The 14,502-nt window shown below is 43.3% G+C and overlaps 2 protein-coding genes across 6 annotated transcripts; one reads left to right on the top strand and one right to left on the bottom strand.

Annotated features, from left to right (window-relative positions):
- The first annotated feature begins 604 nt into the window (after positions 1-604).
- Positions 605-7,751, top strand: TEKT1 (tektin 1). 3 transcript variants are annotated; one of them, XM_027698798.1, is made up of 9 exons: positions 622-750; positions 858-1,054; positions 3,002-3,245; positions 3,575-3,740; positions 4,014-4,142; positions 4,595-4,738; positions 6,208-6,430; positions 6,995-7,191; positions 7,451-7,751. In XM_027698798.1, exons 3-9 carry the CDS (start codon positions 3,056-3,058, stop codon positions 7,608-7,610), a joined length of 1,209 nt encoding a protein of 402 aa, XP_027554599.1. In that variant the 5' UTR covers positions 622-750; positions 858-1,054; positions 3,002-3,055; the 3' UTR covers positions 7,611-7,751. The 3 variants fall into 3 exon arrangements, with proteins under 3 accessions (XP_027554600.1, XP_027554598.1, XP_027554599.1); XM_027698799.1 differs by lacking the exon at positions 858-1,054 and having other exon boundaries at positions 605-696; XM_027698797.1 differs by lacking the exon at positions 858-1,054 and having other exon boundaries at positions 620-750.
- A 608-nt stretch (positions 7,752-8,359) lies between these two features.
- FBXO39 (F-box protein 39) lies at positions 8,360-14,475 on the bottom strand. Of its 3 annotated transcripts, none has more exons than XM_027698794.1 (4): positions 14,287-14,475; positions 10,654-11,881; positions 9,699-9,875; positions 8,360-8,666 (listed from the first exon to the last, which is right to left on the bottom strand). In XM_027698794.1, exons 2-4 carry the CDS (start codon positions 11,665-11,667, stop codon positions 8,538-8,540), a joined length of 1,320 nt encoding a protein of 439 aa, XP_027554595.1. In that variant the 5' UTR covers positions 11,668-11,881; positions 14,287-14,475; the 3' UTR covers positions 8,360-8,537. The 3 variants fall into 3 exon arrangements, with proteins under 3 accessions (XP_027554595.1, XP_027554597.1, XP_027554596.1); XM_027698796.1 differs by having other exon boundaries at positions 10,654-11,711; XM_027698795.1 differs by having other exon boundaries at positions 14,321-14,475.
- Between the last annotated feature and the right edge of the window lie 27 nt (positions 14,476-14,502).

The following is a 14,502-nucleotide window of genomic DNA, read 5'->3' as shown; positions in this document are numbered from 1 at the left end:
AATCCAAACCATTCTATGATTTTATAATCTTCAGCCTGATCATGTTGCTCAGAGCCCCATCCAAACTGATCTTGAATGTTTCCAGGGATGGGGCAGCCACCACCTCTCTGGACCACCTGTGCTGGTGTTTTGCCACCCTCATTGTGAAAAAATTCTTCCTTATAACTAGTCTAAATCAACCTTCTTTTAGTTTTAAACCATTGACCTTTGTCCTATCGCTACAGGCCCTCCTGAAAAGTTTGTCCCCATCTTTCTTATAAGTCCCTTTTAGGTACTGAAAGGCTGCAGAAAGCTCTCCCCTGAGCCTTCTCCGGGCTGAACAGCCCCCGAGCCTTCTCCGGGCCGAACAGCCCCCGAGCCTTCGGGCTGAACAGCGCCCCCGAGCCTTCTCCGGGCCGAACAGCGCCCCCGAGCCTTCTCCGGGCCGAACAGCGCCCCCGAGCCTTCTCCGGGCCGAACAGCGCCCCCGAGCCTTCTCCGGGCCGAAGATCCCCCCCGAGCCTTCTCCGGGCTGAACAGCCCCGGCTTTCTCAGCCTTTGTTCACAGGGGGCCGGCTCGCGGCGGGGGCGGGGTCGGGGTCGGGGCCGGCTCGCGGCGGGGGCGGGGCCGGGGCCGGCTCGCGGCGGGGGCGGGGTCGGGACTGTCCGTTCGCGCAGCCGGGGCGGCCACGGGGCCGTTTTTTCTCCCCCTGTAAGGTCGGTGGAGGTTTCCGATGTCAACGGTGATTTAACCCCAGAAAACCATCTGAGGTAAAACTAGAGCTTTCTTATGTCGTATAATTCATATTGCAAAATCGGTTGTAAGTTGCATATTAACAGATGAAAAGGAAATAATAATGTAAATTTTATATTAAGAGTTGAAAAGAAAATAATCCTTTACGGTAGCTGACAATGAAGAACAGCCTTATAGAATCATAGAATCAGTATATTCTGAGTTGGAAGGGACCCACATTAATCATCAGGTCTAACTTTTAAGTGAATGGCCTGTACAGGGAGCAAGCCCACAACCTTGGTGTTATTAGCACCATGCTCCAACCAATTGAGGTAATCTCAGGTAATTTAGGCTTGGTTACTTTAATTACTTTGTCACGATGTTGCTGCAAACTGGGGTAGGACAGCATCAGATACTGGGTGTTCAGAACAAAACGGCAGTGTCACAGTAATGTGGGGGTTCCATAGCTTTCAAGGTGACTGAGCACGTTCCCAGAACAGTGACATTCATTGTTCTTAACGGCCATTCAGAGATCTTAGCATTTCAGTTCATTTTGTATCATGTAGTCATCCCTCTGGTATTTGCTAGTATTTCTAAAAGCCTTGGAATGTTAATGGGAACACAGATAATAACATTTTGTGGAAGATGACTAATATGCAGCCTGATCCATCCTCTGTGACTCACGCAAGCCAAAATAAACCTCTGTTCAAACTGGCTTTGAGTTCAGATGTACTGAAGTCGTTGGAATTTCATCTGATGTCATTCTCTTTATCTCCTTCATCTCTTCTGTCTGGCTCTCAGTATCTTTTCTTCTAGGCAAGAATATAGTTGCCACAAAGATGGAGCATACTACTAAGAATATTTTATGACTGACATTTTAGATAGCTAGACATTTAACACACCTCTCATTTGCTTTCACAATCTTTCTGCATTTCTGTAATAAAACAATCCAAAATTACTGCCCGCAGCTCTGGGAACTATCTCAAATTAATATACAGAGAACAGGTTTTTTTTTTTCCAGACAGATCTTAACAGGCAGTAGGTGAAATGAAGCCCCAATGGGTCATGTGTGCTGCATCTCCTTTGGCCAGTGCTGCAGCCTGGGAGCAGGGCGGATGTAGTTCCCACAGCAGCATTTGTTTACCTTCTGCGCTGGTTGAGCAACGTCCTGCAATATTTAGTCACACATTTAAATAGAAAATGTGCTGCAGCTGAGGAGATTGAGGCTGGATCCAGTGAAGGGGAACTGAAGATGTGGCACTTGGCCAGGGTTTGGACTTGAGAGCAGAATCAGTCAAGAGGTGTGTGAAGGCGAAAGGGGTTGTTTGAAGGGTACCTGTGCTGGAGGGTGGGCAAAGCTGTCTGTTGCTGAGAAGTAGCTGTGTGCATTTGGGGTGAGGAGCAGTCCCAGGAACATTGGATGAGCATAGTGCAAGAATAGGAAAATTGATAATCAAACTGCTTTTCATAAATTCAGGGCATGGGTTTCACCCTACATTAAACAAGTGTTCCCTGTATGCTTTGTTCTTTGTTCTGCTTTAGCCCTTTCTGGGCTTTTCTGTTTCCTCATTTTCCTGCTGAATTTCCTCCTTCAGCTTTTCAGGTCCTGTTTTTCTCTCTCTCCCCCCTGCCCCTCCCAAATAATCATTAGAAAAAAATCACCTCGTCAGGTACTGGAATAAGCTGGCCAGGGAAGTGCTGGAATCACCATGCCTGGATGTGTTCAAAAGGCACATGGGTTTGGCTCTTGGGGATGTGGTTTAGTGGTCAACATGGTGGTGCTGGGTTAACAGATAGACTCCATGATCTTAGAAGTCTTTTCCAACCTTAATGATTCTATGATTACATTTCTTTTTACAGTCTAGATTTCATCCATCTCTCCACCATAATCTTGAAAGGTATTTACTTCTCCAACCTGTGGGAGACTATTTATCTTTTATATTTGTTCATTTTTTTCTATTTTCTGTTATTGCTTGTTTAGTAATTCCATCCTCTTTCACAGGTCTCCTTTCCCTTCTCCTTCCTATTGCAGACAGTCCATCTTTTCCTTTCAGTTCCACCTCTTTCCTCCTAGTTTCCATTCACAAATTCTTCTGTTTCTTCATTCTCCCACTCCAAACTCTTTTGCCTACACATCAGTAAAGCCTTGGGGAGCCTTGAGCAAGAAATCTATTCTTTTCATATCTGTGTCATTTTGCAGATAAAAGGAGCAAGAATATTTCTCATCCTGATGGACCTGTCTTCTCTTCCTGCTTCTGCAGCCAAATATAATGCTATTGCTGTTTTCAGGTTCCACATTCCAAGAACTGACCTGCATTATATCCAGAAACTTTCCGAATAACAATGGCCAGACTGTTGCAAGATCCATCTAAATTCCATCCCTCAGAATGGGCTACTGCAAACATGATGCAGCGTGTCAGTACAGAGTCCCAGAAATCCAGGTCAGAGTGCATGATAGCTGAGAGTTGGCGGCTGGTGGATGAAATAGAAAAGACAACTCAGAAAACCCAAAGTGATGTCAACAAGAAAATAGGTAATCCCATGTGTTCTGCAAGGGTCAAGATGTGCTATTTGAGCTATACATTTAAGATGGACTTAGAAAATTAGCTGATAATGAGTAGGAATATATGTCAATGTCATGCTCCCTGATCTCATGGAAAAATTAAAAATATTTTAAAAAAATATTTTGAGGTAGATTCTTTATAACAAAAGCCTCCTAATGCAGGGTTGCAAAACTATTTCCACACAGCAGCCCACAGCACTATATGTACTCCACTGTGGAATAAGTCTATTTTTAGCCATATCTAAGATCTGAGCTACAGTCCTCTGGCATATAATACGTTTGCAATTTTAATTCTGCAGAACAGAGACGGGAAGAAATAAAATTCTGGAAGCAAGAACTAGATAACAAGCTAGAACAAATTGTTCATGAGACAGAGTTACTGTTGACTTTCAAGAATAGGCTGGAGAGAGCTTTGGAGAGCTGCAAAGAGCCACTTGTCATTGCCCAAAAGTGTCTCCTGTACAGGTGAGATGATTAAGAAGAAAAGCATTCAAGGAGAGAAAAAAAAAATCTAGGTAATGAACCTTTAACAAATAATAAAAAAGGATACACTAAGGGCCTATCTCTCTTTGCAGTGAAGTCACAGTCTGATTTAGGTGTTAAAACACTGGGAATCAAAGCCATTAAGATATAGCATGTGGCAAGGAAAAACTTTTGATTTGTAAAGCTGGGCTTCATCATCTGTTAGCTGCAGGCATTTGAGCAATGTGGCTGATGGCTTTTACTCTTTTCATTTAGGCAGAGGCGAGTTGGAATTGACTTGGTGCATGATGAAGTGGAACAGGAACTGGTGAAGGAAGCTGAAGTCCTCCAGGGGATTATTGCTTTGCTGGGACATACATTGGAACAAACCAATGAGCAAATCAGGTGCAGAGGCAAAGAGCATAACAGAGCAAAGAGCATAACAGAACACTGATTAGCTGAGAAGTAAGACAGCCATAATCCTGTGAAGTTGTAGTCAGGCAGAGCACAAGTCCAAAGTTACCTTCAATGCTAAACAGTTGCAGGAGGTCAGTCCTAATTCATACCACTCAATCAGTAATGGTGAGAGGTTCTGTTTGTTAGAACTCAAAGTACTTGCACATGATCCTTGGTCTTCTCATGATCCAGTCCTGTGCCTTTCATCCCAATGAGAATTGTACCATCAATTTATAGGGAGGCAGCTTCATACTGTAGATTTTGGGACTCCACAACTAACAGTTCATTCATGAAGATTTCCATAAACGCATTTGAATTACCTCATACATGTATGGATACATGTTCAGGACACCTAGAAGTACCCACACTTTGGCTTAGAGTCTGGTTGTTTCTCCTCCTAGACAAAACCGTTCAGCAAAATACAACCTAGAAATGGATCTGAAGGACAAGTTCACAGCTCTGACAATTGATGATTACTGTGCTCGCTTGACAAACGACACTCCTGATATGATGTATGCTGATAATGCAGTGAAAATAGAAGGAAAGTAAGTAGTTCTTTAGTTCAACCAACATATGATGATTATACAGATAATATGAGCTGTTCCAGTAATAGCAAGATTAATTTTGTGTAAAAAGACTTTATCTGTCCACCAGCTGTCTGTTATAATTAGTTTTTATACTTCTGTCCATCGCTTTTCTATCTGTGTAATATGTCTGTGAAATAAGCCACAGTAATTATACTCCCAGTGAACTGCATTTTACTAAAAGTTTTTAAGGCTCACAATTACCTAAGGAAGAATTTCACACATTGCTTAAACCCAGAAGAGACTTACTAATCTAACTTCCTTTCCTCTCCCAGGGTGTCCTAGTGGGGAGAACACTGGACTGGGACACATGAGGTGTGGAGTCAGTTTCTGACTCAGTCATTAACCTGTCAAATGTGCCCCTTCTGCATGGGTTAGTTAGTGTGAATGGTTTAGATGGAGAAATAGCTGCCACAGAAAAATGGGTTGAAAAGAGGAACCATACTAAGAAAGCAGTATGTGTGAGACAGCTGTATAGCTCAGACCACACCAGTGGTATTGGCTGCTATATGCAAATGACAATTACAGCTTTATATATCCACCTAATGAAATAAGGAACAAACCCTCTGAGGAACTTTCTGAAAACCTGCCTGCAAGCCACAGCTACACAAGGATGACCCTTAAGTTCTGGGGATACAGTTGGGACTGGGCTTCCCAACTGTTGCTTCAGCCAGGTACCGTGTCTTATAGGTACACTGTGTGAGAGAATAAGTGACTTTGTTGTGTGACTTTGTTGTGTGAGTAACTGAGACCCCTGGTGGCCTAGTGGTTAGCATGCAGGACTCTCACTGCTGCAACCCGGGTTCGATTCCTCGGTCTCCCGGGCAGATGGAACCCGTTAGCCCTGTGAGGCCATCCATCTATGAGAAGGTCACTCTAAACAAACCTACGTCCTGAGGACCTCACTGCCATTGTCCAAGCGTGCTTGGCCCCGGCAGATGAACCTTAGGATTAAAGGGTGGGCTCAGTTCAGCGCAGGCTGTGTCTCACCTAAAAAAATCCATTGCGCAGGCTGGAAAGGTAAAAGACCTTTCCCCAGATCTTCGTTCGCGAAGACTGGCCATTATTTTATATATATTATGTGTGAGTAACTACCTGCTATTAACAGTAACAGCCATACTAATGAAAGGTGTTCTTAGAAATATTGGTTATTATCTGTGTTTCCCCCCTTAATAATCCTTCATCAGGGGAAAGTTATAACAAAGTTGCTCTATGACTTTAGCAAATTTGTTTTCATTCTACTCTCGTGTACTTAATTATGAAATGTCTGTGACAAGAAGGTCTTTATTTTGTATCTGTAGAATTCCCAGCACAACTGGCACTCACTGGGGCGTGCAGTTAATAGGGTTCTTGGTTTTGTGGCATAATTACAGATTTATGAAGTCACAGAGGCTGCCAGTGGGCGACCTTTTATTTTTAATCTCTTTCAGTTTTGTTAGCGCTAAAGACTGGGTAGATTTCTCAAACATAAATGTTGAAAAGGCTGACAAGCAGAGAAACAATTCTTTGGCACTGAGGGCACTTATTGACAGCATCCTGTCACAGACAGCAAATGACATGCGCAGGCACTGTGAGATGGTGAACGTCACTTTCAGAAATAGGGTGAAGGAAGTCAAGGATGCCAAGCACAAGCTAGAGACACTTCTTGCAATGGTAAGTCATAGGGGACAGTCAGTAAAAAAGTGGAAACACTGGGCTTGGGTTATCTACCAGTTTTCTCAATCCAGCAGTTTGCACTGATTTGCCACATTTTATTTTTCTTTTCCTTCCCCCTCCTCCATGAAGTCATCTTAGATTCTATTTTCTCATCTCTGTGTGCACCACCACAGAGATGAATTTCTGGAATCACTCATTCAATCTAAGTGTTGCTATAAGTCAGGATTTCCCTTGTGATTTTTAGTTACTTGGGACTCCAATAAAACTTTCAGGACTGTGATATAACTGTTAAAATCAAGGCCAATGTGCTCAAAATTTGACACATGAAAACTGAGTGTTAAAAATTAATTGCTGAGCATAAATTTCTGGGTTCATGCAGAACAGTGTCATCTGCTTTCCAATGAAGGAATCATAATCCTGGCTAACTTTTGCAAAATATCCTTTGATAAAAGAACAATATAATGAGTGTTACTGTTCTTGGTATAAGTATTAAAAATGATGATTATTTCACCCATTGTAAAAGACAAGTGTGGAGCACTTCCTTCTGTCGGATTTTTTAAGGTGATGGATGAGACTGCCTCCCAGGAGAAGAACATTGCAGCCTTAAAGAAAGCAATAGCTGACAAAGAAGGACCTGCTAAAGTGGCTCAAAGCCGCTTGGAAGCGAGAAGCCATCGCCCCAATGTGGAACTGTGTTATGACAGAGTGCAATGCAGCTTGATGAGTGAAGTTCAAGAGATTACCAAAAATATTCAAAGGCAAGTGGAAATGATGAAAGAAGAAAATCTGTGGTTAATTTAATGCATCAGAGTAACAATGGGTCCCACCTATTCTCCCTGAAAGGCTGGGAATTGCTTTTCTCTTAATGGCAGGACACTTTAGGGGAAGCTGCATGGATATTGTCTCTGTGAATCCCTTTCCATCTTTCTTTTTCTCACTCAGAATTCTTAACCTATATGAGAAAAAAACCCTATCCATGTGTTTTCAACTAATGCTTGCCTGTATTTTCCCTATTAGATTAAAGGATGCACTGGCACAGGCTGAGACAGAGCTGAAAGGTCTGAGCCGCCGACAGCTTTCCTTGGAGGAAGAGATCAAGGTCAAGGAGAATACACTGTATATTGATGAAGTGCTGTGCATGCAAATGAGAGAGTCTGTTTACATAAACAACTTCTGAAGCCATCACACTGGGAAACTGTGCTCCAAAGAACCAACTCCTGCTGAAATTTCATTTACAAACTTCCAAATTTATTGGTTTTGCTCAATGCTGTTCTGGTTCTAGTTGTGCAAGATAATTAAAACAGACCTAGTACTTACAGCTGTCTGTTTTACAGCTATCTGTGCTCTAAAATATCTGATGAAATTTTCCACTTGGCAATAAAATTCCAGAATAATAAGAAATGCCCTTTCTTCCATGTTCTTTCTCTCATGTGTAACCAATGGTATCTTTTGCCCCTGAAGGGTGGCAAAAGGTGGCTCTGTGCAAGCTAGAGCAGGAGTCTCCTCAAAAGTCTTTTGTTGGAAAGCTAGGCAAGTGGGAGGGGTGAATCTCAGGACTAGCCATGGTACGTTTTATTCTTATCATCTGCTGCTAAGAACTAGGCAGTATGTCAAACTTAACAGGAGGTAGGCTGATACAATAGATAATGCATCTGACTGCATCTCAATCAAGATCAAGTCAAGGCTGACTTTGGGTAAATCGCTTCCTCACCTCATGTCCCAGTTTCCCTATTCATAAAATGGAAACGATGAGATGCTTCAATGGTAAAGTGTTTGAAGCTCTACAATGAAAGTGCTGAAAAAAGAGGAGGGCATTCTTTTTACCAGAGATGCCTTTAAAGATGGAAAAGGGCTCACTGCTTCCTTTGGTTCGTGCAAGGAAAAGCAAAAAAGGGCAAGAATAAATGATGCTTGGAGACACAGGAGGCCAGTTCCCAAGTCCAATATTTTAATGCATGGAGTGTAAAATTGTCCCTTGCCTCTCTCTTGCTGTAATGGTATCTCCCTTTCAGAGGCATTGCTGTGAAGATTCAAATCTCCTACTAAAACCTTCTGAAGGATCCGTTAATGCAAATGTCACTGGGTGTTCTTCTCTCGCTGTGGTTTACACCATTGGGTAGGTGATGACAAAATAATTAAGTTCTGAGTCAATCAGGTATTTGAACTTCCTGTAAATATCAGCCAACAGCCGCTCCTCCTCAGTGCTGTCAATTTGGGAAGTGTAAATCCTGACCTGTATTCACAAACAACAGTCGTGATTCACAGATACATGAAGCTCAGCCCATTAAAGCTCACAACAAGAAGAAGCCTCTGTGACTAATCAGGAATGTAAAGAAGCCAGATTGCTTGGGTTTGAGTAGAATCTTGAGGGTTTACTCTCTTCTCACTCCAAACTGACTGAAAGCATCATCTCCTGGCAAAGAATTTTTGGGAGGTGTTGGGAGGAATGGGTTTAAAAGTGGAAGACTGGTGAGGAGGATTGTAAAAGGCTCAACTGCAGCTGGAAATAGCCCTTGATAACCCAGTGTGAACAGCAGCCAGTGGCCTCTGGCAGGGACCGGGTTTAACCATGCCTGTGTCTCCACTTGTGTGCCTCAGCCCAGGGGTTGCTTTGGGAATTCCTCGGTTAGCAAGGGAAGGAAAATAAATTTACTCTTTGTGTTTTAGCTGGGTTTTTGGTTGTCCCGGCCTGTGTCGATTCACACTGGAAGAGCAAGGTTCCTTTTACCCCCAGAACTGATGCATTCCTGGGATCTGCACCGATCTGTGAGGATCTACTGAATCCAGAATACAGCACACAAAGTAGCATGTCAGCATGGTTTACACCAGCTGTAGTTGTGGCCTGGCCCCAGTTCAACACACAATTCCTAAAGAGTGAGCTGTATTTATACTTTCTTGCAGTTTAGTGGCATTCAACCCACCTGCCTCAGTTTAAGCATAGACATAAGCACTGAGCCTGAGAGGTGACTGAGAATCCCTAGAAGTGGGAGTGGGCTTGAACTATAGGTGACAGAGGGAATGCCAGTCCAAGAAGGACTTGTGGAATCATTGGAACTTCATATTAAACTTCTATAGTATCTGTACATGGCTAAGTAGGTTGGAAAGCCCCATTTCTGTGAGTGCTTCCCAGGCTCATTATAATGTGTAGGGAAGGTAGTTATGTTAACATTTCTGTAAGTGACCTTTCTATGGGCACGGGGACTTAACCCTTCTCTGAGTATTGGAGAGAGGAAGGGAAGGGGACTTTTAAAGCACAAAGTCTTACCTTTATGGTAGTCAGAATGCACTTCCTTTCTGCACGGTTTTGTAGCAGCCTCTCCATAAAGGTGACACTTAGAAATGCCCAGACTTTCAGAAATAACAACCTCTTGCATGATAAGATAAGCTGTAGCAGCTCATTGTCCAGCAACTCATGGTCATTGTTTAATTCAAGTGTTAATTTCTTGAAAAAGAATGAACACTGTTAGTACTACTGAACGGAGCTTGTGAGTGCAGTAACTAGAATTCAACAAATAGTTTTCCAATTTAACCAACAAAAGTGAGTGTTAGCAGATCAATTTTGTACCCTGACATTAGCAGAGAATCTGTTTTGCATTATGACAACAGTATATGTGCTACAGTAATCTTCACTCTCCCATTAAGATGGGGTGATCCCTTGTGCATTCATTAGAAGATGCTACACCCACAGTCATGTCATGATCTTATTTGACATATTGGAAATTATCCTAGATATGGGAGTAGAGCCAAAGACGGTTTCTAGGGAGCTTTGCAGATCTCTGGTGTTCACCAGAAACTCTGCAATGAAACAGGGCTTAAAGAAAGCTGTCAGCAACCACTAGGTGTAAGGCCACATGCTTCCCTCAGGCATGCAAAGACCTGATGCTCATTTACATGGGTCAGCTGTTGCACACCTTTGGTGATACGTCCCCAGTGACACCAAAGTGCTTTGATATGGCCACTAGTTAATTTATATGTGCTGTAGGACATTTGTGCATTGCCAAAATGGAGCGGCTTGATAGCATAATGGGAATTGTAACTGGACAAGGATAATTTCATGAACTACACTACAGCTGAACACTGTATTTATGGAAAACCACCCTCTGAACGTGAAACTGAAGTTGTCAGGAAGTTCTATTGCTGACTGCTGTTATGCAGGCCTAAATGATTACTTTGCTTAGCTTTGTGATACTGCAGTAAGATGTTACTACTATTTCCCTTACCTGCAGACCATGCCAGTAGGCTGGGAGAAGGTTAGTGAGGGTAGGTCTCATTGTCCAGTCTGGGTTACTGAAGTAGCAGCTCCGTAGGCTGATGCTCCTAACTGGGATCTCCACTAGCAGGATCCTGGCTAGGTGATCATGCTTCATGACTCTTTCAAAGAAGAAGTTCACATTCAGTTTTGGGGCTCTCTTGGCCAAGTTTGCCCATGACATTCCCGAGACCACTTGCCCATGAGGGTCATGGATATGACACTTGATATTCAAGGTGCACAGAGAATGAGAGCTATGCTCCCGCAGGATGTCCAGCAGTTCATCAGAGATGCAGTTATAGTTGAAAGTCAGGATGGTCAGGCTGTGGAACTTAGACATAGTTTGGTGGAACAAGGCACTGCTGTAGACAGAAAGGTGGAGACTGAAGAAATCCTCAATATTGATTTCAGATATAAAGCTTCTATTTGTCAAGCTGCTCAGAGAATTCAGAAGTTCACAGCCTTCTTCCAAAGTTATTCTTGCTCCTTTTAAGTTGAGATAATCAAGCTGTTTGCTCATTCTTTTCAGGAAGGTAGCTAAGTTCTTGATAAACTGAGCCCTGACCACGTTTTTCCAGATCAAGCAGTCTAATTCTAGGTACTTGATGCTCAGGGATACTAGGTGGCTATTACACTTACCCAGGTGAGAAAGAAGACCTTTCATAGTCACTTGAAATTTTTTGATAAAGGGAGTATTGTAAGGATTCGATAACTTGACCTCAAGGTGCTTCAAATACTTGCCAAATTTCTTGGTGTACCACAATGCACTTTGAAACTCCAATGTGCGTGCCCTTGATGGTTGGCCATAGAATGTGATGGTTCTGCATCTCCAGAGAGATCCAGAGTACATAGCACAACTCCATTTTTTACAGACCAAGGCAGCCCGAGACCTGTCCCTGTCATCTAACCAATGGAAGATATGCCTCAGACAGACATCAGGTAGATGGGCCCAGGAGCTTTGCTCAGGTTCATTGTCATCTTCCATTGAGAGGACCGTTTCTTACTTCTCTTCTGAGTGTTGAGTCAAACCTAGATGCAGAAAGCTGTGGGTAGATTTCTTGCCAATCCCAACATAATAGGCTTCTAAGCAAATGGATGAAAGCTTGCTTCTTCACAATCAAAACCAACAACCTTTCCTTTGCCTCTGTACTTTAGCTGTCAGGGTCAAACAAGCTCTTGGGTCCAAACTATAGTCTAACCTAAATCAAAAGAAAAAAACAATGAATGAAGAACAATCACAGTACAAGCACAGGACACATCTTTTAACTTTTTTGCCTTCAGTCTAGTTAAAGAGTGAAATGGTATCAACTGCTGGTAGAGCAGCCACAGCCTCTAAGAAACCTTTGGTTAGCATCAGCTGTAATTAATTGATCATGGTTTGTGGACTGTGCCTAATGTCTAAAAGTACCCAGTTCTTTGGGCTGTATACATTTGAACAGGACTGTCAGTGCAAAACTAGCACAAATTACTTTTCATAGCCTTCTGGGGTACAATTCCATGACAATTAGTACCCTGCCTTAGATTAAGGTACAATTCCTGTTGAGTATAATAAGCAATATTAAGCTGTTCCATCACTTGGTTCAAGCAGGATGTTCAGTCCTTGTGGTCTAGTGGACAGGGAATAGGCTGGCAAGTCAGAAGACCAACTAAGTCTTTGTAAGTCCACCTAAGGAAACAACCATGATGCAAGAAGTTACCAGTTCCACTCTCAAAGCTGGACTGTGCAAGTGTTCATCTTCATGCACACTTTTCCAGCTCACACAGTCTCCCTCTAAAGATTTGTTTTCTCTGCCTCTGAGTCCTCCCTATGTGAAGCTTAGCCATTGCCATGGAAAAAAGAGATGACATTCATGATGTCATGACAACTGACTATATGTAAAGGCAAACAGAGAAATACAGGCCACGATTTGCCAGTCAGGTGCAGGCTGTATGTCTTGTCGTGTCATTTTTCACCAACCAGGTGAGTGGATTGAGGGTCTGAGCAATAAACATTTAAGAAGGGAAGTGATGCATTCTCTATGCTTTCAGCTATGAAACACAAACAGCATCCCACTGGCCTGTTAGGTGCTTGTTTTTGTGAGGCCTTTTACATATCAGGGTATTAATTGACTGCAAACAGACAAAGAGCATGCAAAGCTAGTGTTCTGCTAGTACCTTTGCAGAGACGCTAAAATTCAGGATGTATTTACTTCCCATCTCTATAATGCACATGTCTAACTCTGTCCACTTGGTAAATCTCTCCTTAGCTTTTGGGGATGAAACTGGAAAAACACCTAGTGACACTTTGTTATGATATACCCCAAAAATCAAGGCTTATTGGCTGACAAGACTACAAGAAGATGCAACTCAAAAGCACGTGATGCCAATCTCCAAACAATCTACCTTTCCTCCTTTGCACATGCTGTCCTGCTGGATAACAAATTTGAAATGGATGGAAACAACGAAGGCACCATAAGCAGATGAAGAAAATACGCAGATCCCTGAGGTTCAGATCTTTCTATTTTAATTTTATAAATAGGCATGAAAGCACAGGCTGACTGCCCAGTTCAGCTTCAGCCCTTTTCCTTCCCTTTTGGCCCACAGTTATGTCACACAGTATCCCTCTGCCTGTACGCATGCTCTGTCCAATTAGCAAAATTCTTAGGGATTCCTCTGCCCACCCTTGCCATCCAAAGTGCCAATTCAAACCCCCAGTAATCAAGATAGCCTTTAGAAAATGAGCACAAGGGTCCAATTACCACCTGACTCTATCTCTTGTATTTAGTACCAAATCCCCACTAAGAGCTCTTTGTTTTGCAGGTCTTTAGATGAATGTCCAAACATCCAAGCCAAGTCTTAAAATGTCATAGCTCAAGCTGCAGTTTGCAATTGAGAAGAATCTGAAGCTTCCACTATGGAGATTGGGGGTGGGGAGAACACAGCAGGCAAGGTCTAACGCATCTTCAGGTACCTGGAAGCCCTAAAGCCAATGGACAAAGGAAAGCAGAACAGCACATAGGGCTGCAATACATAGAAACATGTCTATTAATGAGGGATATTTATTACACTAGTCACCCATATTATAGTGTGTGAATAGAAAGGGGTACAAACACCATCACACGGAACTTTTTCTAAACCAGAGCTCTTAGGAATTAGTAAAAAGTATGTTTATAAGCCAGTGGTGGGATTCGAGAGGTATCCTGCAGTGTTACTGTGTTGGCTTCCCCACAGCTCTAAGCCAAGTCTTAGCTATGGAGGTGTCTTCACCTGTCAGCTCCGAGTTTAATTTGATGGGGAAAACCCAATCATTTGGAAAAAAAGAGAAGCTGATACAGCTTTTTGGGAGCAATTTTTTCAGGTAGAAGTGATCTAAAGATAAATAAATGCTTTGCACGTTTTGCTTTTCTCCAGGGTAAGAAAAAAAACAAACCAAACCAAAAACCCCACTGCTGAGCAGCCACATTCTCTGTACTTGGCCCTCTTTGCTGCCCGATTTGCTTCAGATGGTTTCCAGTCCGACATGGACAGTTAGACGAGCTGTCTCCTCCAACAAGAGTTGTAGAAGCCCGCGGAGAAAAAGCAAACAAACAAAAACCTTCTAAGACTCTGACTGCCAATGAATTACCAGAAGTACCAGGAGCCGTCTCTCGAACACCCACGCGGCAGCCCAGCCCAGCCCGACTCCTGGTCCCGCTCCTGCTGAGGGCAGCTCGGGCTCGGGGGCGGGGTAGCGGCGCAGCCCCTGCGGTTGTGCCGGGGGAGACCCCGGGCCGCGACCCGCCCGGGGCCGCCCCTCCGGCCCCCAGCCGCGGCTGGTGCGCGCGCCTCGGGACGGGTAACG

The sequence above is a fragment of the Neopelma chrysocephalum genome, unplaced genomic scaffold, assembly GCF_003984885.1.
Source record: "Neopelma chrysocephalum unplaced genomic scaffold, ASM398488v2 Primary Assembly neopelma1_132, whole genome shotgun sequence".
NCBI classification, from domain to species: Eukaryota; Metazoa; Chordata; class Aves; order Passeriformes; family Pipridae; genus Neopelma; species Neopelma chrysocephalum.
Note: the sequence above shows the minus strand (reverse complement) of the source record. Positions and strands in the feature narration are given on the sequence as shown.